Below are 24,642 nucleotides of genomic sequence, written 5' to 3'. Positions count from 1 at the left end.
GTCTCTATGGGGCCGGGGGATCCAGGGGGTCTCTACGGGACCGAGGCATTCCAGAGGGGTCTCTATGGGGCCAGGGGATTTGGGGGTCTCTATGGGCCAGGGGGATTTGGGGGTCTCTATGGGGCCGGGGGATCCAGGGGGTCTCTATGGGGCGGGGGGCTCCATGGGGGTCTCTATGGGACCGAAGGGATCCAGAGGGGTCTCTATGGGGCCAGGGGATTTGGGGGTCTCTATGGGGTCGGGGAGATTCAGGGGGTCTCTATTGGGTCAGGGGATTTGGGGGTCTCTATGGGGCCGGGGGATCCAGGGGGTCTCTATGGGTCCGGGGTTCCCCGGCCGTGGGGGGGTCCCCGGGGGGGTCCCTGGCGGCGCGGATTGGGCAGGGCCGGGCGCTGAGGGCGCTTGGGGGGTGGGAGCTGGTGCGGGCCCTGCTGGTGCTGCGGCTCTGTGCCCACCCCTGGCTGGTGGACAACGCCGAGATGGTGAGACCCCCGACCCCTGAGAGCCCCTGCCCCCAGAGACCCTCCTGACCCACAGGGACCACCAGAGATCCACCCTGACCCACAGGGACCACACGAGACCCCACAGAGACCCCCTGAGAGACCCCCTGCACCCCCCCAGAGACCCTCCTGACCCACGGGGACCACCAGAGGTCCACCCTGACCCACAGAGACCCCACAGAGACCCCCGACCCCCTGAGAGACCCCCTGCACCCCCCCCAGAGACCCCCTGACCCACAGGGACCACACAGAGCACTCCTGGAGCCACAGGGACCCTCCTGAGCCACAGAGACCCCAGAGATCCACCCTGACCCTCAGAGACCCCCGTGACCCACAGGGAACCCTCTCTATGGGGTCAATCTATGGGGTCAGGGGGTCCCTGAGTGTCCCCCTCCCCCATAACTCCCTCCCCCCCCCAGGTGCTGCGGGGGTCGCAGCGGGTGCTGCCCCTCCCCCTTTGGGTTTGGGGTCAATCTCTGGGGTCAGGGGTCAACCTTTGGGGTCAGGGGGTCCCTGTGGGTCAGGGGGTCCCTGTAGGTCAGGGGTCAATCTTTGGGGTCAGGGGGTCCCTGTGGGTCAGGGGGTCCCTGAGTGTCCTGGGGTCAGGTGCTGCGGGGGTCGCAGCGGGTGCTGCCCCTCCCCCTGTGGGTCAGGGGGGGTCCCTGTGGGTCAGGGGTCAATCTTTGGGGTCCGGGGGGTCCCTGTGGGTCAGGAGGGTCCCTGTGGGTCAGGGGGGTCCCTGTGGGTCAGGGGTCAATCTATGGGGTCAGGGGGGTCTCTGAGTGTCCCCTCCCCCCCCAGGTGCTGCGGGGGTCGCAGCGGGTGCTGCCCCTCCCCCTGTGGGTCGGGGGGGTCCCTGTGGGTCTGGGGGTCAACCTGTGGGTCTGGGGTCAATCTGTGGGGTCCGGGGGGTCCCTGAGTGTCCCCCCTCCCCCCCAGGTGCTGCGGGGGTCGCAGCGGGTGCTGCCCCTCCCCCTTTGGCGGGGGCTGCTGTCGCTGTCCCTGTTCGGTCACTTCGCCTCGGGGCGTGGCCGCAGAGCCCTGGGGGGCGTGGCCGAGCGGCTCCGGGGGCGGGGCCTCCGCCCCATGCTCGCCCTGCCCCTGGAGGGGGAGGGGCCCGAGGGGGAGGGGTGAGTGGGGAGGGGAGGGGGGGGAGGAGGGGTGGGGAGGGGCGAATGGAGGGGGAGGGGCGGGGAGGGGTCACTTTGGGGTGGGAGGAGGGGAAGGAGGGGGAGGGGGAATTTCAGGGGGAGGGGAGGGCAAGGAGGGGAGGGGTCAGCTATGAGGTGGGGAGGGGTCACTTATATGGTGGGAGGGGCGAATTTGAGGGGGAGGGGCGGGGTGACTTATGGGGGTGGGGAGGAGGCGATATTGAGGGGAGGGGTGGGGAGGGGTCACTTGGGGGAGGGGAGATGAAGGTGGGGGAGGGGTGAGTGAGGATGGGGGGAGTGGGAGGGGTCAGTGATGGGGTCAGTTTTGGGGTCAGTTATGGGGTCAGTTATGGGGTCAGTGATGGGGTCAGTTATGGGGTCAGTTATGGGGTCAGTTATGGGGTCAGTGATGGGGTCAGTTATGGGGTCATGGGGTCAGTGATGGGGTCAGTATGGGGTCAGTTATGGGGTCAGTGATGGTCAGTTATGGGGTCAGTGATGGGGCTAAGCAGGGGGTCAGTGATGGGGTCAGTGATGGGGTCAGTGATGGGGTCAGTTATGGGGTCAGTTATGGGGTCAGTGATGGGGTCAGGTATGCAGTTATGGGGTCAGTGATGGGGTCAGTTATGGGGTCAGTTATGGGGTCAGTTATGGGGTCAGTGATGGGGTCAGTTATGGGGTCAAAGATGGGTCAGTTATGGGGTCAGTGTATGGGGTCAGTTATGGGGTCAGTGATGGGGTCAGTTATGGGGTCAGTGATGGGGCTGGGGGTCAGTTATGGGGCCATGCTGGGCCAGCAGGGCTGCAGTGATGGGGTCAGTTATGGGGTCAGCTTTGGGGTCAGTGATGGGGTAAGCAGCTGTATGGGTCTGTTATGGGGCTACGATGGGTCTGATGGGGTCAGTGATGGTAGGCTAACTGTGGGCAGTCTACAATGTGGGGCGTATGGGGTCAGTTATGGGGTCAGTGATAATAAGCGGGGTCAGTTATGGGGTCAGGGTCTGATGGGTCAGTGATGGGGTCAGTTATGGGGTCAGTTATGGGGCTGCAGGGTCAGTGATGGGGTCAGGGTGTATGGGGTCAGTGATGGGGTCAGTGATGGGGTCAGTTATGGGGTCAGTTATGGGGTCAGTGATGGGGTCAGTTATGGGTCAGTTATGGGGTCAGTTATGGGGTCAGTGATGGGGTCAGTTATGGGGTCAGTTATGGGGTCAGTGATGGGGTCACTATGGGGTCAGTTATGGGGTCAGTTTGGGGTCAGTTATGGGGTCAGTGATGGGGTCAGTTATGGGGTCAGTGATGGGGTCAGTGTATGGGGTCAGTGATGGGGTCAGTTATGGGGTCAGTTATGGGGTCAGTGATGGGGTCAGGTATGGGGTCAGTTATGGGGTCAGTGATGGGGTCAGTTATGGGGTCAGTTATGGGGTCAGTTATGGGGTCAGTTATGGGGTCAGTTTGGGGTCAGTTATGGGGTCAGTTATGGGGTCAGTGGGTCAGTTATGGGGTCAGTTATGGGGTCAGTGATGGGGTCAGTGATGGGGTCAGTGTATGGGGTCAGTTTTGGGGTCAGTTATGGGTCAGTGATGGGGTCAGTTGATGGGGTCAGTGATGGGCAGTTTGGGGTCAGTTATGGGGTCAGTTATGGGGTCAGTTATGGGGTCAGTTTTGGGGTCACCTATGGGGTCATGTGGGTCAGGGGTCGGTTCCAGGCCAGCTGTGGGGTCAGCTTACAGTGGGTCAGTGTTGGGATCAGTTATGGGGTCAGTTATGGGGTCAGTTATGGGGTCAGTTATGGGGTCAGGGGGTCAGTTATGGGGTCAGTTATGGGGTCAGTTATGGGGTCAGTTTTGGGGTCAGTTATGGGGTCAGTGATGGGGTCAGTGATGGGGTCAGTGATGGGGTCAGGTATGGGGTCAGTTATGGGGTCAGTGATGGGGTCAGTTATGGGGTCAGTTATGGGGTCAGGGGTCAGTTATGGGGTCACTGATGGGGTCAGTGATGGGGTCAGTGATGGGGTCAGTGATGGGGTCAGTGATGGGGTCAGTGATGGGGTCAGTGATGGGGTCAGTGATGGGGTCAGTGATGGGGTCAGTTTTGGGGTCAGTTATGGGGTCAGTTATGGGGTCAGTGTTGGGGTCAGTTATGGGGTCAGTGATGGGGTCAGTGATGGGGTCAGTTATGGGGTCAGTGATGGGGTCAGTTTTGGGGTCAGTTTGGGGTCAGTTTTGGGGTCAGTTTTGGGGTTTTGGGGTCAGTTTGGGGTCAGTTTTGGGGTCACTGATGGGGTCAGTGATGGGGTCAGTTTTGGGGTCAGTTATGGGGTCTGTGGGGCAGGGAGTTCTGGTTCCAGGCCAACTGTGGGGCAGCCCTACAATGTGTGGGGCTGGCGGCGGGGGCGGGGCCCGATCCTGCCGTGCAGATCAAGGTGACGGCGCTGCTGAGTCAGCGGCTCTGCGTGAGTGGGGGAGGGGCACGGGGAGGGGGGAGGGTCTGTGGGGTGGGACCCAGAAATTGGGGAGGGGAACCCATAAATGTGGGGTGGGGTCTTTGGGGTGGGATTTGTGGGGTGGGATTTGTGGGGTGGGGTCTTTGGGGTGGGATTTGTGGGTGGGATTTGTGGGGTGGGGTCTTTGGGGTGGGATTTAGGGGTGGGATTTGTGGGGTGGGGTCTGTGGGGTGGGATCTGTGGGGTGGGATTTGTGGGGTGGGGCCTTTGGGGGTGGGATTTAGGGGGTGGGATTTGTGGGGTGGGGTCTGTGGGGTGGGATCTGTGGTGGGTGGGATTTGTGGGGTGGGGTCTTTGGGGTGGGATTTAGGGGTGGGATTTGTGGGGTGGGATCTGTGGGGTGGGATTTGTGGGGTGGGGTCTGTGGGGTGGGATCTGTGGGGTGGGATCTGTGGGGTGGGGTCTGTGGATTGGGATTTGGGGGTGGGATTTGGGGGTGGGGTCTGTGGGGCAGGGTCTGTGGGGTGAGATTTGTGGGGTGGGGTCTGGGGGTGGGGTCCATGGGGTGGGGTCTGTGGGGTAGGACCCATAAATTTGGGGGGAGGGACCCTAAATGTGGGGTGGGGTCTGTGGGGTGGGATCTGTGGGGTAGGACCCATAAATTTGGGGTGGGGACCCAAAAGTTGGGGGACCCTAAATGTGGGGTGGGGTCTGTGGGGTGGGACCCGATGAGTGGGGGCGGGGTCTCTGAGGGGGACCCATAAATTTGGGGTGGGGTCTGTGGGGAGGGGCAGGAGTGGGGGAGGGGCATGAGTGTGGGGTGGGATTGTGGGTGGGACCCACGAGAGTCGGGATCAGCCCCACAAGTGTGGGGTGGGATCCGTGGGGCGGGGCCGTCCCTCTGTGGCCCCTCCCCACCCCTCTGTGGCCCCTCCCCCCCCAGGAGAAGCTCTCTCAGCGATTGGCTGAGCCGGGGGGGGCGGGGCTGACCCCGGACAAGATGGCGGCCGTGATGGGCGGGCAGGTAACCCCGCCCCCTTTTCCCCAGAGGCCACGCCCCCAACCATGAGGCCACGCCCCTTTTCATCAGACCACGCCCCTTTCACCAGAGCCACACCCTTATTTGACCAGACCACACCCCTTTGATCGAAGCCACTCCCCCTGATAGGCCCCACCCTTCATTAATGAAGCCACGCCCCTTCTGCCAAGAGCCACGCCCCCTTTTCCAGGGGACACGCCCTCAACTGCGAGGCCACACCCCTTTCACATGAAGCCACGCCCCCGAGATAAGACCACGCCCCTTCATTATGTGGCCACGCCCCTTCCTTACATGGCCACACCCATCTTTATGAGGCCACACCCATCTTTATGAGGCCACACCCACCTTTATGAAGCCACACCCACCTTTATGAGGCCACACCTACCTTTATGAGGCCACACCCACCTTTATGAGACCACACCCACCTCTATGAGGTCACACCCACTTTTATGAGGCCACACCCACCTTTGTGAGACCACACCCACCTTTGTGAGGCCACACCCACCTTTGTGAGACCACACCCACTTTTATGAGGCCACACCCACCCTTTTGAGGTCACACCCACCTTTATGAGGCCACACCCACTTTTACAAGGCCACACCCAACTTTCTGAGACCACACCCACCTTTCTGAGGCCACACCCACCTTTATGAGGCCACACCCATTTTAAGAGACCACGCCTACCTTTCTGAGGCCACACCCACCTTTACGAGGCCCCACCCTCCTGTATGAGGCCACTCCCACCTTTCTTAGGCCACACCCACATCTATGAGACCACACCCACCTTTCTGAGACCACACCCACCTTCATAAGGCCACACCCACCTTTCTGAGGCCACACCCAACTTTCTGAGACCACACCCACCGTTCTGAGGCCACACCCACCTTTACGAGGCCACACCCACCTTTGGGTTGCCACACCCACCTTTACGAGGCCACACCCACCTTTACGAGGCCACACCCACCTTTGTGAGGCCACACCCACCTTTCTTAAGCCACACCCACCTTTATGAGGCCACACCCACCTGTATGAGGCCACACCCATCTTTATGAGGCCACACCCATTTTAAGAGGGCACACCCACCTGTATGAGGCCACACCCACCTTTATGAGGCCACACCCTTTTTCCTGATAAGCCCCGCCCCCAGGGGGGTCTCAGCCCCGCCCCCCTCACCTGCAGGCTCCTCCCCCCAGGTGCCGAATTTCCCCGGGCTGAGCCCCCCCGAGAACGAACACCTGGGCGGGGCCCTGCGCAGGATCGACCGCGTCGCCCAGGTGGGGGCACACCTGGGGCACCTGGCACACCTGGGGCACCTGCCCCACCTGTACCACCTCACCTGTCCCACCTGTACCACCTCACCTGTCCCACCTGGGGCATCTGTCCCACCTGTACCACCTCACCTGTCCCACCTGGGGCACCTGTCCCACCTGTACCACCTCACCTGTCCCACCTGTACCACCTCACCTGTCCCACCTGGGGCATCTGTCCCACCTGTGCCACCTCACCTGTCCCACCTGGGGCACCTGGCCCACCTGGGGCACCTGTCCCACCTGTACCACCTCACCTGTCCCACCTGGGGCACCTGGCCCACCTGGGGCACCTGTCCCACCTGTCCCACCTGTCCCAGTCCCACCTGGGTCCCCTGGGGCACCTGTCCCACCTGTCCCACCTGTCCCACCTGTCCCAGTCCCACCTGGGGCACCTGTCCCACCTGGGGCACCTGTCACCTGTCCCACCTGGGCCACCTCACCTGTCCCACCTGGGCCACCTGTCCTTGTCCCACCTGGGGCACCTGTCCCACCTGGGCCACCTGGGGCACCTGTCCCACCTGTGGCACACCTGTCCTTGTCCCACCTGGGTCATCTGGGCCACCTGTCCCACCTGGGCCACCTGTCCCACCTGGGCCACCTGTCCCTGTCCCACCTGGGTCATGTGGGGCACTTGTCCCACCTGGGCCACCTGTCCCCGTGCCCCACCTGGGTCATCTGGGCCACCTGTCCCACCTGTGGCACCTCACCTGTCCCACCTGGGTCACCTGTCCCATCTGTTCCAGTCCCATCAGTCTCACCAGTCCCATCTCACCTGTCCCATCTCACCTGTCCCACTCCCACCTGTCCCACCTGTCCCAGTCCTGCCTGTCCCACCTGTCCCATCTCACCTATCCATGTCTCACCTGTCCCAGTCCCATCTCACCTGTCCCCCCTCACCTGTCCCAGTCTCACCTGTCCCAGTCTCACCTGTCTCAGTCCCATCTCACCTGTCCCCCCTCACCTGTCCCAGTCTCACCTGTCCCACCTGTCCCACCCATCCTACCTATCCCATCTCACCTGTCCCACCTGTCCCAGTCCCACCTGTCCCCCAGTCCCCCCTGTCCCACCTGTCCCACCTGTCCCACCTGTTCCAGTCCCACCAGTCCCACCTGTCCCACCTGTCCCAGCCCCACCAGTCCCACCTGTCCCACCTGTCCCCCCTGTCCCAGTCCCACCTGTTCCAGTCCTACCTGTCCCACCTGTCCCACCTGTCCTTGTCCCACCAGTCCCACCAGTCCCCCCAGTCCCACCTGTCCCAGTCCCACCTGTCCCACCTGTCCTTGTCCCACCAGTCCCACCAGTCCCCCCAGTCCCACCTGTCCCCCCTGTCCCAGTCCCCCCTGTCCCCCTGTCCCACCTGTCTCACCTGTCCCACCTATCCCATCTCACCTGTCCACCTGTCCTTGTCCCACCTGTCCCCCAGTCCCCCCAGTCCCCCCTGTCCCCCCTGTCCCAGTCCCACCTGTCCCACCTGTCCCACCTATCCCATCTCACCTGTCCACCTGTCCCCCTGTCCCACCTGTCCCCCTGTCCCAGTCCCACCTGTTCCAGTCCTACCTGTCCCACCTGTCCCACCTGTCCCAGTCCCACCTGTCCCACCTGTCCCACCCATCCTACCTATCCCATCTCACCTGTCCCACCTGTCCCAGTCCCACCTGTCCCCCAGTCCCCCAGTCCCCCTGTCCCACCAGTCCCAGTCCCACCTGTCCCCCTGTCCCACCTGTCCCAGTCCCCCCAGTCCCACCTGTCCCACCTGTCCCACCTGTCCCACCTGTCCCACTCTCACCAGTCCCACCTGTCCCACCTGTCCCACTCTCACCTGTCCCACCTGTCCCACCTGTCCCTGTCCCAGCTGTCCCAGTCCCCCCTGTCCCACCTGTCCCACCTGTCCCACCTGTCCCACCTGTCCTAGTCCCACCTGTCCCACCTGTCCCAGTCCCCCCAGTCCCCCCTGTCTCACCTGTCCCAGTCCCACCTGTCCCAGTCCCACCTGTCTCACCTGTCCCACCTGTTCCAGTCCCACCTGTCCCACCTGTCCCAGTCCCACCTGTCCCACCTGTCCCACCTGTCCCACCTGTCCTAGTCCCACCTGTCCCACCTGTCCCAGTCCCCCCAGTCCCCCCTGTCTCACCAGTCCCACCTGTCGTGCAGGCGGCGGTGGCGGGCGGGGTCCGCCTGCTGGTGGACGCGGAGCTGTCCCACCTGAACCCGGCGCTCACCTGCGTCACCCTGGGGCTCATGTGGCGCCACAACCGCCGGGGGGCGCTGCCCTGGGTCTGGAACACCTACCAGGCCTACCTGCAGGTGCACCTGGGGGGAGGGGACACACCTGGGACACACCTGGGGGGGGGACGCTGCCCTGGGTCTGGAACACCTACCAGGCCTACCTGCAGGTACACCTGGGGGGAGGGGACACACCTGGGACACACCTGGGACACACCTGGACACACCTGGGGGGAGGGGACGGGCCAGGGACACACCTGGGACACACCTGGGACACACCTGGGACACACCTGGGGGGGAGGGGATGCTGCCCTGGGTCTGGAACACCTACCAGGCCTACCTGCAGGTGCACCTGGGGGGAGGGGACACACCTGGGACACACCTGGGACACTGGACACACCTGGGAACACACCTGGGACACACCTGGGACACACCTGGGACAGGAGGGATGCTGCCCTGGGTCTGGAACACCTACCAGGCCTACCTGCAGGTGCACCTGGGGGGAGGGGACACACCTGGGACACACCTGGGACACACCTGGACACACCTGGGACACACCTGGGACACACCTGGACACACCTGGACATGCCCAGACACACCTGGGACACACCTGGGGGGAGGGGACACACCTGGGACACACCTGGACACACCTGGGGGGGAGGGGATGCTGCCCTGGGTCTGGAACACCTACCAGGCCTACCTGCAGGTACACCTGGGGGGAGGGGACACACCTGGGACACACCTGGGACACACCTGGACACACCTGGGACACACCTGGGGGGAGGGGACGGGCCAGGGACACACCTGGGACACACCTGGGACACACGTGGGACACACCTGGGGGGGAGGGGACACACCTGGGACACACGTGGGACACACCCAGACACACCTGGACACACCTGGGGGGGTTGGGACACACCTGGGACACACCTGAGGGTGACTTTGGGTCATTTTGGGGTGATTTTAAGGTGATTTTGGGTCATGTTGGGGTGATTTTGGGTCGTTTTGAGGGGATTCAGGGGGTGATTTTGGGTCATTTTGAGGGGATTCAGGGGGTGATTTGGGGGTGATTTTGGGGGCCATTTTAGTTGATTTTGGGTTATTTTGGGTCGATTTTGGGGTGATTTTGGGTCGTTCAGGGGGTGATTTTGGGGTCACGTTGTGATTTTGGGTCATTTTGAGGGGATTCAGGGGGTGATTTGGGGGTGATTTTGGGGTGATTTTGGGGCCATTTGGGTTGATTTTGGGTTATTTTGGGTCATTTTGGGGTGATTTGGGGTCATTCAGGGGGTGATTTCAGGGTCACGTTGTGGTGATTTTGGGGTCATTTTGAGGTGATTTTGGGGTGATTTTGGGGCGATTCAGGGCGTGGTTTTGGGTCATTTTGTGGTGATTTTGGGTCATTTTGAGGGGATTCAGGGGGTGATTTTGGGGTGATTTGTGGATCCTGTTGGGGTGATTTTGGGTGATTTTGGGTCATTTTGAGGTGATTTAGGGGGTGATTTTGTGGTGATTTTGGGGTGATTTTGGGTCATTTTGAGGTGATTTAGGGGGTGATTTTGGGGTCATTTAGGGGGCAATTTTTGGGTCATTTTGGGGTGATTTTGGGGCCATTTTGAGATGATTTAGGGGGTGATTTTGAGGTGATTTAGAGTGTTGGGGTCATTTTGGGGCTGATTTTGGGTGATTTGGGGGTGATTTTGGGGCCATTTGGGTTGATTTTGGGTTATTTTGAGGTGATTTAGGGGGCGATTTTGGGGTGATTTTGGGTCATTTTGGGTTCATTTTGAGTTATTTTGAGGTGATTTAGGGGGTAATTTTGGGGCGATTCAGGGGGTGATTTTGGGGTCATTTTGAGGTGATTTAGGGGTCATTTTGGGGTGATTCAGGGGGTGATTTGGGGTAATTTTTGTGGTGATTTTGGGGTGATTTTGGGTGATTTTAAAGTCATTTTGGGGGTGATTTTGGGGTCATTTATGGGACGATTTGGGGGTGATTTTGGGGTCATTTTGAGATGATTTAGGGGGTGATTTTGAAGTGATTCAGGGGGGGATTTTGGGGTCATTTTGGGGTGATTTTGGGTCATTTTGAGTTGAGGTGATTTAGGAGGTGATTTTGGGTCATTTTGGGGTGATTTGGGGGTAATTTTGGGGGTGATTTTGGGGTCATTTAGGGGGCGATTTTTGGGTCATTTTGGCGTCATTGTGAGGTGATTTGGGGGTGATTTTGGGGTCATTTTGGGTGATTTTGGGGTCATTTTGGGGTCATTTGGGTTGATTTTGGGGTCATGTTGGGGCGATTCAGGGGGTGATTTGGGGGTCATTTTGGGGTGATTTTGGGGTGATTCAGAGGGTGATTTTGGGGTCATTGTGAGGTGATTTAGGGGGTGATTTTGGGGTCATTTAGGGGGTGATTTTGGGGTGATTTGGGGGTCATTTGGGGTGATTTTGGGGTGATTCAGGGGTGATTTTGGGTGATTCAGAGGTGATTTTGGGGTCATTGTGAGGTGATTTAGGGGTGATTTTGGGGTCATTTAGGGGTGATTTTGGGGTGATTTGGGGTCATTTGGGGTGATTTTGGGTGATTCAGGGGTGATTTTGGGGTCATTTTGAGGTCATTTGAGGTGATTTTGGGGTTATTTGGGTTGATTTTGGGGTCATGTTGGGGGTGATTTTGGGGTGATTTGGGGGTCATTTGGGGGTGATTTTGGGGTGATTCAGGGGGTGATTTTGGGGTCATTTTGGGGTCATTTTGAGGTGATTTTGGGGTCATTTGGGTTGATTTTGGGGTCATGTTGGGGGTGATTTTGGGTCATTTTGGGGTCATTTTGGGGTGATTTTGGGGTGATTCAGGGGGTGATTTTGGGGTCATTTTGAGGTGATTTAGGGGGTGATTTTGGGTCATTTTGGGGTCATGTTGGGGCGATTCAGGGGGTGATTTGGGGGTCGTTTTGGGGTGATTTTGGGGTGATTCAGGGGTGATTTTGGGGTCATTTTGAGGTGATTTAGGGGTGATTTTGGGTCATTTTGGGGTCATGTTAGCGATTCAGGGGTGATTTGGGGGTCGTTTTGGGGTGATTTTGGGGTGATTCAGGGGGTGATTTTGGGGTCATTTTGAGGTGATTTAGGGGGTGATTTTGGGTCATTTTGGGGTCATGTTGGGGCGATTCTGGGGTGATTCAGGGGGTGATTTTGGGGTCATTGTGAGGTGATTTGGGGGTGATTTTGGGGCCATTTGGGTTGATTTTGGGGTTGATTTGGGGGTAATTTGGGGGTGATTTGGGGGTGATTTTGGGGTGGGCGTGTCCCCACCTTTCCCGCCAGGAGGCCGAGGGGCGTCTCCGGGCCGACTCCGCCCTCTGTGCCCGGGTGGGCGTGGCCTTCGGGGCGAAGCTGGTGCGGGGGGCGTACCTGGAGCTCGAGAGGGGCCTCGCGGCCGCCGGGGGGCGCCCTCCCCCCACCTGGGCCACGCCCGAGGAGACCTCGCTCAGGTGAGACCCCCAAAAAGGGGGGGCATTTTGGGGGATTTGGGGGATTTTGGGGGGGATTTTGAGGGGATTTGGGGTGATTTTTAAGGATTTGAATGAGGTGATTTTAAAGGGGATTTTTGGGTGGATTTGGGGTGATTTTTAAGGATTTTAATGAGGTGATTTTAAAGGGGATTTTTGGGTGGGTTTGGGGTGGTTTTAAGGAGTTTTTTGAGGTGACTTTTTAGAGATTTTTTGGGGGGGTTGGGGGGATGTTTTAGTGATTTTTGGGGGAATTTGGGGGGATTTTGAGGGGATTTGGGGTGATTTTTAAGGATTTGAATGAGGTGATTTTAAAGGGGATTTTTGGGTGGATTTGGGGTGGTTTTAAGGATTTGAATGAGGTGATTTTTAAGGGGATTTTTGGGTGGATTTGGGGTGGTTTAAAGGAGTTTTTTTGAGGTGACTTCTTAGAGATTTTTTGGGGGGGTTGGGGGGATTTTTAGCCATTTGGGGGGGATTTTTAAGAGGGTTTTTGGGTGGATTTGGGGTGGTTTTTAAGGACGTTTTGAGGTGATTTTTAAGGATGTTTTTGAGGTGATGTTTTTAGGGATTTCGGGGGAATTTGGGGGGATTTTTGGGTGGATTTTGGGGGATTTTTTAAGGGGGTTTTCGAGTGGATTCAGGGTGATTTTTAAGGATTTTTTTTTTTAGGTGATTTTTTTTTGGGGAGTTTCAAAGGGATTTGGAGTGTTGTGGGTTTTTTTAAGGTATTTTTTCATGGAATTTGGGTAAATTTTTGGCGGGATTTTCTGATTTCCCACATTTTCCTCTTTGGGTTTTTTTGCCCCTTTTCTTCATCTGTGACTTTGTCATTTTTGGGGACTTTTTGGGACGACTTTTTGTGCTATTTTCAGGCCAATTTCGTGTCCATTTTTGGGGCGAGTTTGGGTCGATTTGGGGGGCGATTTTGATGGCACTTTCAGGGTGGTGTTGGGGGCTATTTTGGGGCAATTTTCAGGGTTATTTCCAGGGCAATTTTGGAGCGATTTGGGGATGATTTACGGCATTTTTTGGGGTGATTTTTGGGAAATTTTCAGGGCCATTTTGGGGGTGATTTTCAGAGTGATTCTTGGGCAATTTCGGGGCAATTTTCAGGGTGATTTTTGGGACGATTTTGGGGGATTTTCAAAGTTATTTTCGGGGCGATTTTGGGGTGATTTTTTGAGGGATTTGGGGTCGATTTTGGGGGGGATTTTCAGGGCGATTTTACTGCCAATTTCAGGGTGATTTGGGGGCGATTTTGGGTTGATATTCGGGGCTATTTTGGTACCATTTTCGGGGCGATTTTGGGGGTGATTTTGGTGCCAGTTTCATGGCCATTTTGGGGCGAATTTCGGGCGACTTTTGGGGAGATTTTGGGCGATTTTGCTGCCATTTTAGTGCCATTTTGATGTCATTTTGGTTCCATTTCCAGGCCGATTTTGGGGGCCATATTCCGCCCCATTTCCAGAACTTTTTCCCCCCCAAACCCCCCATTTCCCCTCTTTTTTTCCCCCCCCATTCTCCTCCTTCTTATCCCACCCTTCCCACCCCATATTTTTTTGGGGAATTTCCCCTAAAATTTGGGCTGATTTCCCCCTTTTTCCCCCCCCATTCCCCTCCTTCTTTCCCACCCTTCCCACCCCATATTTTTTTTGGAATTTCCCCTAAAATTTGGGCTGATTTCCTTCCCCTAAAATTCTGGACCGATTTCCTTTTTCCCCCATTCCCCTCCTTCTTTCTCACCTCTCCCACTCAATTTTTGGGGAATTTCCCAAAAATTTGGGCTGATTTCCCCTTTTTTTCCCCCCCATTCCCCTCCTTCTTATCCCACCCTTCCCACCCCATATTTTTTTGGGGAATTTCCCCTAAAATTTGGGCTGATTTCCCCCTTTTTTCCCTAAAATTTGGGCTGATTTCCCCCTTTTTTCCCCCCCATTCCCCTCCTTCTTTCTCACCTCTCCCACCCCATATTTTTTTGGGGAATTTCCCCTAAAATTTGGGCTGATTTCTCCCTTTTTCCCTAAATTTGGGCCGATTTCCCCCTTTTTCCCCCCTCTCTCTCAGCTACCAGCGCTGCCTGGACGTGGCCCTGGCCGAGGTTGCCCGGCCGGGCTCTCGACTGGGTCTGGTGGTGGCCACTCACAACGAGGGCTCGGTGCTCCACGCCGCCCGCAGGTGAGGGGGGGAGGGGCCTCGCTGACGTCATCCCCACCCTCCCCCGCCCCTCCCCTTTCTGAGCCCCTCCCCCCCCGCCAGGATGGAGGAGCTTTCCCTGCCCCGCTCCGGGGGCTCCGTTTGGTTCGCGCAGCTCATGGGGATGGGGGACCACATCTCGCTGGCCCTGGGTAAGGGGGGGGCCCAAAATTATCCCTGAGTGACCCCTGGGGGACCCCCGAGTGACCACACAGTGACCCTCCCCAAATTATCCCTAAATGACCCCTGAGTGACCTCTGAGTGACCCCTGAGTGATACCCGCAAATTGTCCCAAAATGACCCCCCTGGGTGACCCCCCCTAAATCACCCCCAAAATCACCCCAAAATGACCCAAAATCACCCCCAAAATGCCCCCAAATCACGCCAAAATGACCCTAAAATCACCCCCAAAAATCACTCCCAAATGACCCAAATCACCCCCCAAAATACCCCCAAATCACCCCAAAATGACCCTAAAATCACCCCCAAAAATCACTCCCAAATGACCCAAATCACCCCCCAAAATCACCCCAAAATGACCCCAAAAATCACCCCAAAATGACCCTAAAATCACTCCCAAAATGACCCTAAATGTCCCCAAAATGCCCCCAAATCACCCCCAAAATCACCCCAAAATAACCTTAAAATCAACCCCAAAATCATCCCCAAAATGCCCCCAAATCACCCCAAAATGTCCCCAAAATGCCTTCAAATCACCCCCTAAATCATCCCCAAATCACCCCCAAAATCACCCCAAAATGACCCAAAATGCCCTCCAATCACTCCAAAATTATCTTAAAATCACCCCCAAAATCACCAAAAATCACACCAAAACGACCCCAAAATCACCCTCTAAATCACCCCAAATTGACCCCCAAATGACCCCTAAATCACCCCAAATACCCCAAAATCACCCCCAAAATTCCCCAAAATGACCCAAAATCACTCCCAAAATCACCCCCAAATGACCCAAAATCAGCCCAAAATGACCCTAAAATCACCCCCAAAATCACCCCCAAAATCACCCCAAAATCCCCCAAAATCCCCCCAAAATGACCTTAAAATCAACCCCAAAATCATCCCCAAAATGACCCAAAATGACCCAAAATGACCCAAAATATCCCAAAATGCCCCCAAAGCACCCCAACATGACCTTAAAATCACCCCCAACATGACCTTAAAATCACCCCCAAAATGACCCCCAAATGACCCCCAAAATCACCCCAAAATGACCCAAAATACCCCCAAATCACCCCCAAAATCACGCCCAAAATCACCCCCAAAATCATCCCCAAAATCACCCCAAAATGACCCAAAATGCCCCAAAATCGTCCCAAAATGACCCAAAATGTCCCTAAAATGTCCCCAAAATCATCCCCAAAATCACCCCAAATTGACCCAAAATCACCCCAAAATGACCCAAAATGTCCCTAAAATGTCCCCAAAATCACCCCCAAAATCATCCCAAAATCACCCCCAAAATCACCCCAAATTGACCCAAAATCACCCCAAAATGACCCAAAATGTCCCTAAAATGTCCCCAAAATCACCCCCAAAATCATCCCAAAATCACCCCCAAAATCACCCCAAAACGACCCAAAATGCCCCCAAAATCACTCCCCAAATCACCCCAAAATGACCCAAAATGTCCCTAAAATGTCCCAAAATGCCCCCAAATCATCCCCAAAATCACCCAAAATCACCCCCCAAATCACCCCAAAATGACCTTAAAATCACCCCCAAAATCACTCCCAAAATCACCCCCAAAATCACCCCAAAATGACCCAAAATCACCCCAAAATGACCCAAAATCACCCCAAAATGACCTTAAAATCACCCCCAAAATCACCCCAAAATCACCCCCAAAATCACCCCAAAATCACCCCAAAATGTCCCTAAAATGACCCAAAATGTCCCTAAAATGACCCAAAATGCCCCAAAATGACCCAAAATCACCCCCAAAATCACCCCAAAACGACCCAAAATGCCCCCAAAATCACTCCCCAAATCACCCCAAAATGACCCAAAATGTCCCTAAAATGTCCCAAAATGCCCCTAAAATCACCCAAAATCACCCCCAAAATCACCCCCCAAATCACCCCAAAATGACCTTAAAATCACCCCCAAAATCACTCCCCAAATCACCCCCAAAATCACCCCAAAATGACCCAAAATCACCCCCAAATCACCCCCAAATGACCTCAAAATCACTCCCAAAATCACCCCCAAATCACCCCAAAATCACCCCCAAAATCACCCAAAATCACCCTAAAATCACCCTAAAATGACCCTAAAATGACCCCAAAATCACCCCAAAATCATCCCAAAATCACCCCCAAAATCACCCCAAAACACCCCAAAATGCCCCCAAAATCACTCCCCAAATCACCCTAAAATGACCCCAAAATCTCCCTAAATGTCCCAAAATGCCCCCAAAATCATCCCCTAAAATCACTCCCAAAATCACTCCCCAAATCACCCCAAAATGACCTTAAAATCACCCCCAAAATCACCCCCAAATCACCCCCAAAATCACCCCAAAATGACCCAAAATGTCCCTAAAATGACCCAAAATGTCCCTAAAATGCCCCAAAATGACCCAAAATGTCCCAAAATCACCCCAAATCACCCCAAATCGCCCCAATCGCCCCGAATTGACCCCAAACCCTCCCCCAGGCAGTCTGCGTCCGTGGGTGTACAATCGGTGCCGGTCGGGACCCCGAGGTGACGGTGCCGCACCTGGCCTCAAGGCCGCCGAAAACCGGGGCTCTGGCGGAGGCCCCAGAGGAGGGGCAGCTGCTCTGGGCGAGCCGCATGGCTCCGCCCATGGGAGTGACCCCCAAAAATCCCCAAATCCACCAGGAGACCCCCAAAATCCACCCTGAGACCCCAAACCCCCCAAAATTCACCCCAGACCCCAAAAATCCCCCCAAAATCCACCCTGAGACCCCCAAAACCACTCTGAGAACCCCAAACCACCTGGGACACCCAAAATCACCTTGAGACCCCTAAAACCCCCAAACCCCCCGGGACCTCCAAAACCGGGGCGCTGACGGCCCGCAGGGAGGGGCAGCTGCTCTGGGCGGAGCTTCGGCGCAGGCTCCGCCCATGGGAGTGACCCCCCAAAAAAATCCACCCAAAACTCACTTTGGGACCCCCAAAAACCACCTTGGAACCCAAGAAAACCACCCTGAGACCCCTAAAACCCCCCAAAAAATCCACCCAGAGACCCCAAAAATCCCCCAAAAAAATCCACCCAGAGACCCCCAAAAACCACCCTAGGACACCCAAAATCCACCCTGAGAACCCCCAAAACCCAAAAAACCACCTTGAGACCCCCCAAAACCCCCTGGGACCCCCAAAGTGGGGCGCTGGGCGGGCCTGCAGGGGAGGGCAGCTGCTCTGGGCGGAGCTTCGGCGCAGGCTCCGCCCATGGGAGTGACCCCCCAAAAAAATCCACCCAGAGACCCAAAAAATCCCCCCCAAAAAAATCCACCCTGAGACCTCCAAAACCCACTCTGAGACCCCAAAAAATCACCTTGAGAACCCCCAAAACCCCCCAAAAATCCACCTTGAAACCCCAAAAAACCATCTTGAAAACCCAAAAAATCCACCCTGAGACCCCAAAAAACCACCTTGAAAACCCAAAAAACCACCTTGAAAACCCAAAAAACCACCCTGAGACCCCAAAAATCCCCCAAAAAATCCACCCTGAGACCCCCAAAATCCCCCCCCAAAAAAAACCACCCTGAGACCCCCAAAAATCACCTTGAAAACCCAAAAAATCCACCCTGAGACCCCAAAAACCCCCCCAAAAAAAGCAACCTGAGACCCCAAAATCCACCCTGAGACCCCAAGACCCCCAAAAATCCATCCTGAGACCCCCAAAAACCCCCCAAAAAATCCACTCTGAGACCCCAAAAAATCCCCCAAAAAAATCCACCCTGAGACCCCAAAAATCCCCAAAAAATGCCCCCAAAACTCACTTTGGGAGCCCCAAAAACCACCTTAAAACCCAAAAAAATCACCTTGAAACCCCAAAAAATCCACCCTAAGACCCACAAAAAACACCCTGAGACCCCAAAAAATCCACCCTGAGACCCCAAAAAATCCACCCTGAGACCCCAAAAATCCCCCAAAAACTCCACTCTGAGACCCCAAAAACCCCACCCAGAGACCCCAAAAATCCCCCCAAAAAATCCACCCTGAGACCCCAAAAAATCACCTTGAAAACCCCAAAACCCCAAAAACCACTTTGAAAACCCAAAAAATCCACCCTGAGACCCCAAAAACCACCCTGAGACCCCCAAAAATCCCCCCAAAGAATCCACCCTGAGACCCCAAAAAATCACCTTGAAAACCCCAAAACCCCCAAAAACCACCTTGAAACCCCAAAAAATCCACCCTGAGACCCCAAAAATCCCCCCAAAAAATCCACCCTGCGACCCCAAAAATGCCCCCAAAAAATCCACCCTGAGACCCCAAAAATCCCCCCAAAAAAAACCACCCTGAGACCCCAAAAAATCCACCCTGAGACCCCCAAACCCCCCCCAAAAAAATCCACCCTGAGACCCCAACCCCCCCCAAAAATCCATCCTGAGACCCCCAAAACCCCCAAAAATCCACTCTGAGACCCCAAAAATCCCCCAAAAAATCCACCCTGAGACCCCAAAAAATCACCTTGAAACCCCCAAAACCCCCAAAAACCACCTTGAAAACCCAAAAACCCACCCAGAGACCCCAAAAATCCCCTGAACCCCAAAAATCCACCCTGAGACCCCAAAACCCCACCCCGAGACCCCCAAAAACCACCCCGAGACCCCCAAAATCACCCCAAAAACCACCTTGAGACCCCCAAAATCCCCCCCAAGAACCCCAAAACCCACCCCGAACCCCAAAAATCCACCTTGAGACCCCCAAAATCACCCCTGAGACCCCAAAATCACCCTGAGACCCCAAAATCACCTGAGACCCCAAAACCCCCAAAATCCACCCTGAGACCCCAAAATCCCAAACCCACTCTGAGACCCCAAAAATCACCCTGAGACCCCAAAACCACCTTGAAACCCCCCCAAAACCACCTTGAAACCCAAAAATCCACCCTGAGACCCCAAAAATCCCCCAAAAATCCACCCTGAGACCCCAAAATCCACCCTGAGACCCCAAAATCCCCCCCAAAAATCCACCCTGAGACCCCAAACTCCACCCTGAGACCCCCAAAATCACCCCTGAGACCCCCAAAATTACCCCAAAAACACCCTGAGACCCCAAAATCCCCCTAAGAACCCCAAAACCCACCCCTGAGACCCCAAAAATCCACCTTGAGACCCCCAAACTCCCCCAAGAACCCCAAACCCACCCTGAAACCCCAAAACCCACCCTGAGACCCCAAAATCACCCCGAGACCCAAAAACACCCTGAGACCCCCAAACCCCCAAAAATCCACCCTGAGACCCCAAAAATCACCTTGAAACCCCAAAAACACCTTGAAAACCCCCAAAACCACCTTGAAAACCCAAAAATCCACCCTGAGACCCCAAAATCCCCAAAAATCCACCTGAGATCCCAAAATCCACCCTGAGACCCCAAAATCCCCCAAAAACCACCCTGAGACCCCAAAATCACCTTGAAACCCTAAACCCCCAAAAACCACCTTGAAACCCCAAAAACCACCCTGAGACCCCAAAATCCCCCAAAAACCACCCTGAGACCACAAAACCCCAACCAGAGACCCCAAAATCCCCAAAAATCCACCTTGAGACCCCAAAAATCCACCCTGAGACCCCAAAATCCCCCAAAAACCACCCTGAGACCCCAAAATCCCCCAAAAAACCACCCTGAGACCCCAAAAATCACCTTGAAACCCTAAACCCCCAAAATCCACCTTGAAACCCCAAAATCCACCCTGAGACCCCAAAAATCCCCCCCAAAAAACCACCCTGAGACCACAAAAACCCCAACCAGAGACCCCAAAAATCCCCCAAAAAAATCCACCTTGAGACCCCAAAAAATCCACCCTGAGACCCCAAAATCCACCCTAAAAACCACCCTGAGACCCCAAAAATCCCCTAACAAAAACACCCTGAGACCCCAAAAATCCCCAAAATCCATCCTGAGACCCCCAAAACCCCCAAAAACCACTCTGAAGACCCCAAAACCACCTTGAAACCCCAAAAATCCACCCTGAGACCCCAAAAACCCCCAAAAATCCACCCTGAGACCCCAAAATCCCTGCCAAAACCCACCCTGAGACCCCAAAATCACCTTGAAACCCTAAACCCCAAAAACCACCTTGAAAACCCAAAAACCACCCTGAGACCCCAAAAATCCCCCAAAACCACCCTGAGACCACAAAACCCCAACCAGAGACCCCAAAAATCCCCCAAAAAAATCCACCTTGAGACCCCAAAAAATCCACCCTGAGACCCCAAAAATCCCCCCCAAAAAAAACACCCTGAGACCCCAAAAATCCCCCCCAAAAAAAATCCACCCTGAGACCCCAAAATCCCCAAAAATCCACCCTGAGACCCCCAAAATCCACCTTAAACCCCAAAATCCATCCTGAGACCCCCAAAATCCCCCAAAATCCACTCTGAGACCCCAAAATCCCCCAAAAATCCACCCTGAGACCCCAAAAATCCCCAAAAATGCCCCCAAAACTCACTTTGGGACCCCAAAACCACCTTAAACCCCAAAAATCACCTTGAGAACCCCCAAAATCCCCCAAAAACCACCTTGAAACCTCAAAAACCACCTTGAAAACTCAAAACCACCTTTGAGACCCCAAAATCCACCTTGAGACCCCCAAAATCACCCTGAGACCCCCAAAATCACCCTAAAATCACCCTGAGACCCCCAAAACCCCCTGGGACCCCAAAACCCACCCTGAGACCCCCAAAATCCACCTGAGACTCCCAAAACCCACCCTGGGACCCCCAAAATCCACCTTGAGACCCCAAAATCAGCCCGAGAGCCCCAAAATCACCCCAAAAACCACCTTGAGACCCCCAAAACCACCCTGAGACCCCCAAAATCCCCCTGAGACCCCCAAACCCACCCCAAAACCCACCCTGAGACCCCAAAATCCCCCAAAAATCCACCCTGAGACCCCAAAACCCACCCTGAGACCCCCAAAAACCACCTTGAGACCCCCAAAATCCACCTTGAGACCCCAAACCCCCCTGGAACCCCAAAAGCCACCCTGGAACCCCAAAATCCACCTTGAGACCCCAAAATCACCCTGAGACCCCCAAAATCACCCCAAAACCACCTTGAGACCCCCAAACCCCCCAAGAACCCCAAAACCCACCCCGAGACCCCAAAATCCACCCTGAGACCCCCAAAATCACCCCGAGACCCCTAAAATCACCCCAAAATCCACCCTGAGACCCCAAAATCCACCTTGAGACCCCCAAAATCACCCTGAGACTCCCAAACTCCCCTAAAATCCACCCTGAGACCCCAAAATCCACCTTGAGACCCCAAAATCACCCTGAGATCCCCAAAATCACCCCAAAAACCACCTTGAGACCCCCAAAATCCCCCTAAGAACCCCAAACCCACCCTGAAACCCCAAAATCCCACCCCGAGACCCCCAAAAATCACCCTGAGACCCCCAAAATCACCCTGAGACCCCCAAACCCCCAAAAATCCACCCTGAGACCCCAAAATCACCTTGAAACCCCAAAAACCACCTTGAAACCCCCCAAAACCACCTTGAAAATCCCAAAAATCCACCCTGAGACCCCCAAATCCCCCCAAAAATCCCCCAAAACTCACTTTGGGACCCCAAAACCCACCCTGAGACCCCAAAAACACCTTGAAACCCCAAAAATCCACCCTGAGACCCCAAAAAATCCACCCTGAGACCCCAAAAATCCACCTTGAAACCCCCAAACCCCCCAAAAACCACCTTGAAAACCCAAAAACCCACCCAGAGACCCCAAAAATCCCCCCAAAAAAACCACCCTGAGACCACAAAAACCCCAACCAGAGACCCCAAAATCCCCAAAAAATCCACCCTTGAGACCCCAAAAATCCACCCTGAGACCCCAAAAATCCCCCCAAAAAAATCCACCCTGAGACCCCAAAAATCCCCCCCAAAAAAAACACCCTGAGACCCCAAAAATCCCCCAAAAAATCCACCCTGAGACCCCCAAAAACCCCCCAAAAAAATCCACCCTGGGACCCCAAAAAATCCCCCCAAAAAATCCACCCTGAGACCCCAAAAAATCCCCCAAAAATCCCCCCAAAACTCACTTTAGGACCCCCAAAACCCACCCTGAGACCCCCAAAAAACCACCTTGAAAACCCAAAAAATCCACCCTGAAACCCCAAAAATCCCCCAAAAAATCCACCCGGAGATCCCAAAAAATCACCTTGAAACCCCCAAAACCCCCAAAAACCACCTTGAAAACCCAAAAACCCACCCTGAGACCCCAAAAATCCCCCAAAACCCACCCTGAGACCCCCAAAACCACCCTGAGAACCCCCAAAACCACCTTAAAACCCAAGAAAACCACCCTGAGACCCCCAAAAATCCACCCTGAGACCCCAAAAAATCCACCCTGAGACCCCAAAAATCCACCTTGAGACCCCCAAACCCCCAAAACCACCTTGAAAACCCAAAAATCCACCCTGAGACCCCAAAATCCCCCAAAAATCCACCCTGAGACCCCAAAAATCCCCCAAAAACACCGAGACCCCAAAATCCCCCAAAAATCCACCCTGAGACCCCAAAAAACCCACCCTGAGACCCCAAAAATCCCCAAAAATCCACCCTGAGACCCCAAAATCCCCCAAAAATCCACCCTGAGACCCCAAAACTCCCCTAAAACCCACCCTGAAACCCCCAAAATCACCCCCGAGACCCCCAAAATCACCCTGAGACCCCTAAACTCCCTGGGACCCCAAAACCCACCCCTGAGACCCCCTAAAATCCACCTTGAGACCCCCAAAATCACCCCGAGACTCCCAAAATCACCCCAAAAACCACCTTGAGACCCCCAAAAACACCTTGAGACCCCCAAACCCACCCGAGACCCCCAAAATCACCCCAAAACCATCTTGAGACCCCAAAATCCTCTCAAGAACCCCAAAACCCACCTCTGGAACCCCAAAAATCCACCCTGAGACTCCCAAAATCCCCCAGAACCCCACCCCGAGACCCCAAAATCCCCAAAATCCACCTTGAGACCCCAAAACCCACTCCTGAGACCCTAAAAATCCACTCTGAGACCCCCAAAATCACCTGAGACTCCCAAAAATCCACTCTGAGACCCCCAAAATCACCTGAGACCCCCAAAATCACCCCAAAACCACCTTGAGACCCCCAAAATCCCCTAAGAACCCCAAAACCCACCCCCTGAGACCCCCAAAATCACTCCCGAGACCCCCAAAAATCACCCCAAAATCCACCTTGAGACCCCAAAATCCTCCAAGAACCCCAAAACCCACCCCGAGACCCCAAAATCACCCCAAAATCCACTTTGAGACCCCCAAAATCCCTGAAATGCCCTCAAATCTTCTCAAACCCCCAAAACTCCAAACCCCCCAAAAACTCTAAAACCTCCAATAAATCTCAATCCCCCCCAAAAAAACCCTGTTCTGGCCTCATGGAATTTTGGGGGGATTCAGGAGGGATTTTTTGAGGGAAAAATTTGGGATTTTGAGGGGAAAAAATTGGGATTTTGGGGGAAAATTGGGATTTTGGGGGAAAATTTGGGATTTTGGGGGAAATTTGGGATTTTGGGGGAAAATTTGGGATTTTGGGGGGAAAAATTGGGATTTTGGGGGGGAATTCGGGTTGAATTTTAAGAGGGGGAAAAGTGGATTTTTTTGGGGGAAAATATTCCTTTTGGGGTTTTTAGAGGGGCAAGGAGATGATTTTGGGGGTAGAAATTGGAATTTTGGGGTCCAGAAGGAATTTTATGGGAGTCTCGGGGGTTGGGGGATTTTTGGGGGTCCAGGGGTTTTTTTAGGGAGAAAAAAGGGGTTTTTGGGGAGAAAGGGGTTTTTTTGGGAGGTTTCAGGGGGATTTTAGGGAGAAAAAAGGGTTTTTTGGGGGTATTTTGGGGAGAAAGGGGGTTTTGGAAGGTTTTAGGGAGAGAAAACGGATTTTTGGGGGTGTTTTTGGGGGAGAAATGTTATTTTTGGAGGGTCTCAGGGCGATTTTAGGGAGAGAAAAGGGAATTTTGAGGTGTTTTTTGGAAAAAAAAAAGGGGTTTTTTGGGAGGTTTCGGGGGCGTTTTAGGGAGAGAAAAGGATTTT

At 54.9% G+C, this 24,642-nt stretch overlaps 1 protein-coding gene across 1 annotated transcript; it reads left to right on the top strand.

The window, feature by feature from the left end:
- Nucleotides 1-312: 312 nt before the first annotated feature.
- PRODH2 (proline dehydrogenase 2) lies at nucleotides 313-16,169 on the top strand. The gene is made up of 9 exons (XM_050306188.1): nucleotides 313-482; nucleotides 1,440-1,630; nucleotides 3,986-4,106; nucleotides 5,041-5,121; nucleotides 6,330-6,410; nucleotides 8,598-8,750; nucleotides 11,993-12,159; nucleotides 14,245-14,355; nucleotides 14,437-16,169. Exons 1-9 carry the CDS (start codon nucleotides 480-482, stop codon nucleotides 14,552-14,554), a joined length of 1,026 nt encoding a protein of 341 aa, XP_050162145.1. The 5' UTR covers nucleotides 313-479; the 3' UTR covers nucleotides 14,555-16,169.
- Nucleotides 16,170-24,642: the final 8,473 nt, after the last annotated feature.

This window comes from Myiozetetes cayanensis, unplaced genomic scaffold (genome assembly GCF_022539395.1).
Source record: "Myiozetetes cayanensis isolate MyiCay16 unplaced genomic scaffold, myiCay2020 scf114, whole genome shotgun sequence".
Lineage (NCBI taxonomy): Eukaryota > Metazoa > Chordata > Aves > Passeriformes > Tyrannidae > Myiozetetes > Myiozetetes cayanensis.
Note: the sequence above shows the minus strand (reverse complement) of the source record. Positions and strands in the feature narration are given on the sequence as shown.

What these genes read in the sequence shown, in the direction of transcription:
- PRODH2 (XM_050306188.1), top strand. An exon ending in TGCTGAGTCAGCGGCTCTGC is followed by an intron (nt 4,107 to 5,040) that starts GTGAGTGGGGGA and finishes CTCCCCCCCCAG; the next exon opens with GAGAAGCTCTCTCAGCGATT. An exon ending in CCCGAGGAGACCTCGCTCAG is followed by an intron (nt 12,160 to 14,244) that starts GTGAGACCCCCA and finishes CCTCTCTCTCAG; the next exon opens with CTACCAGCGCTGCCTGGACG.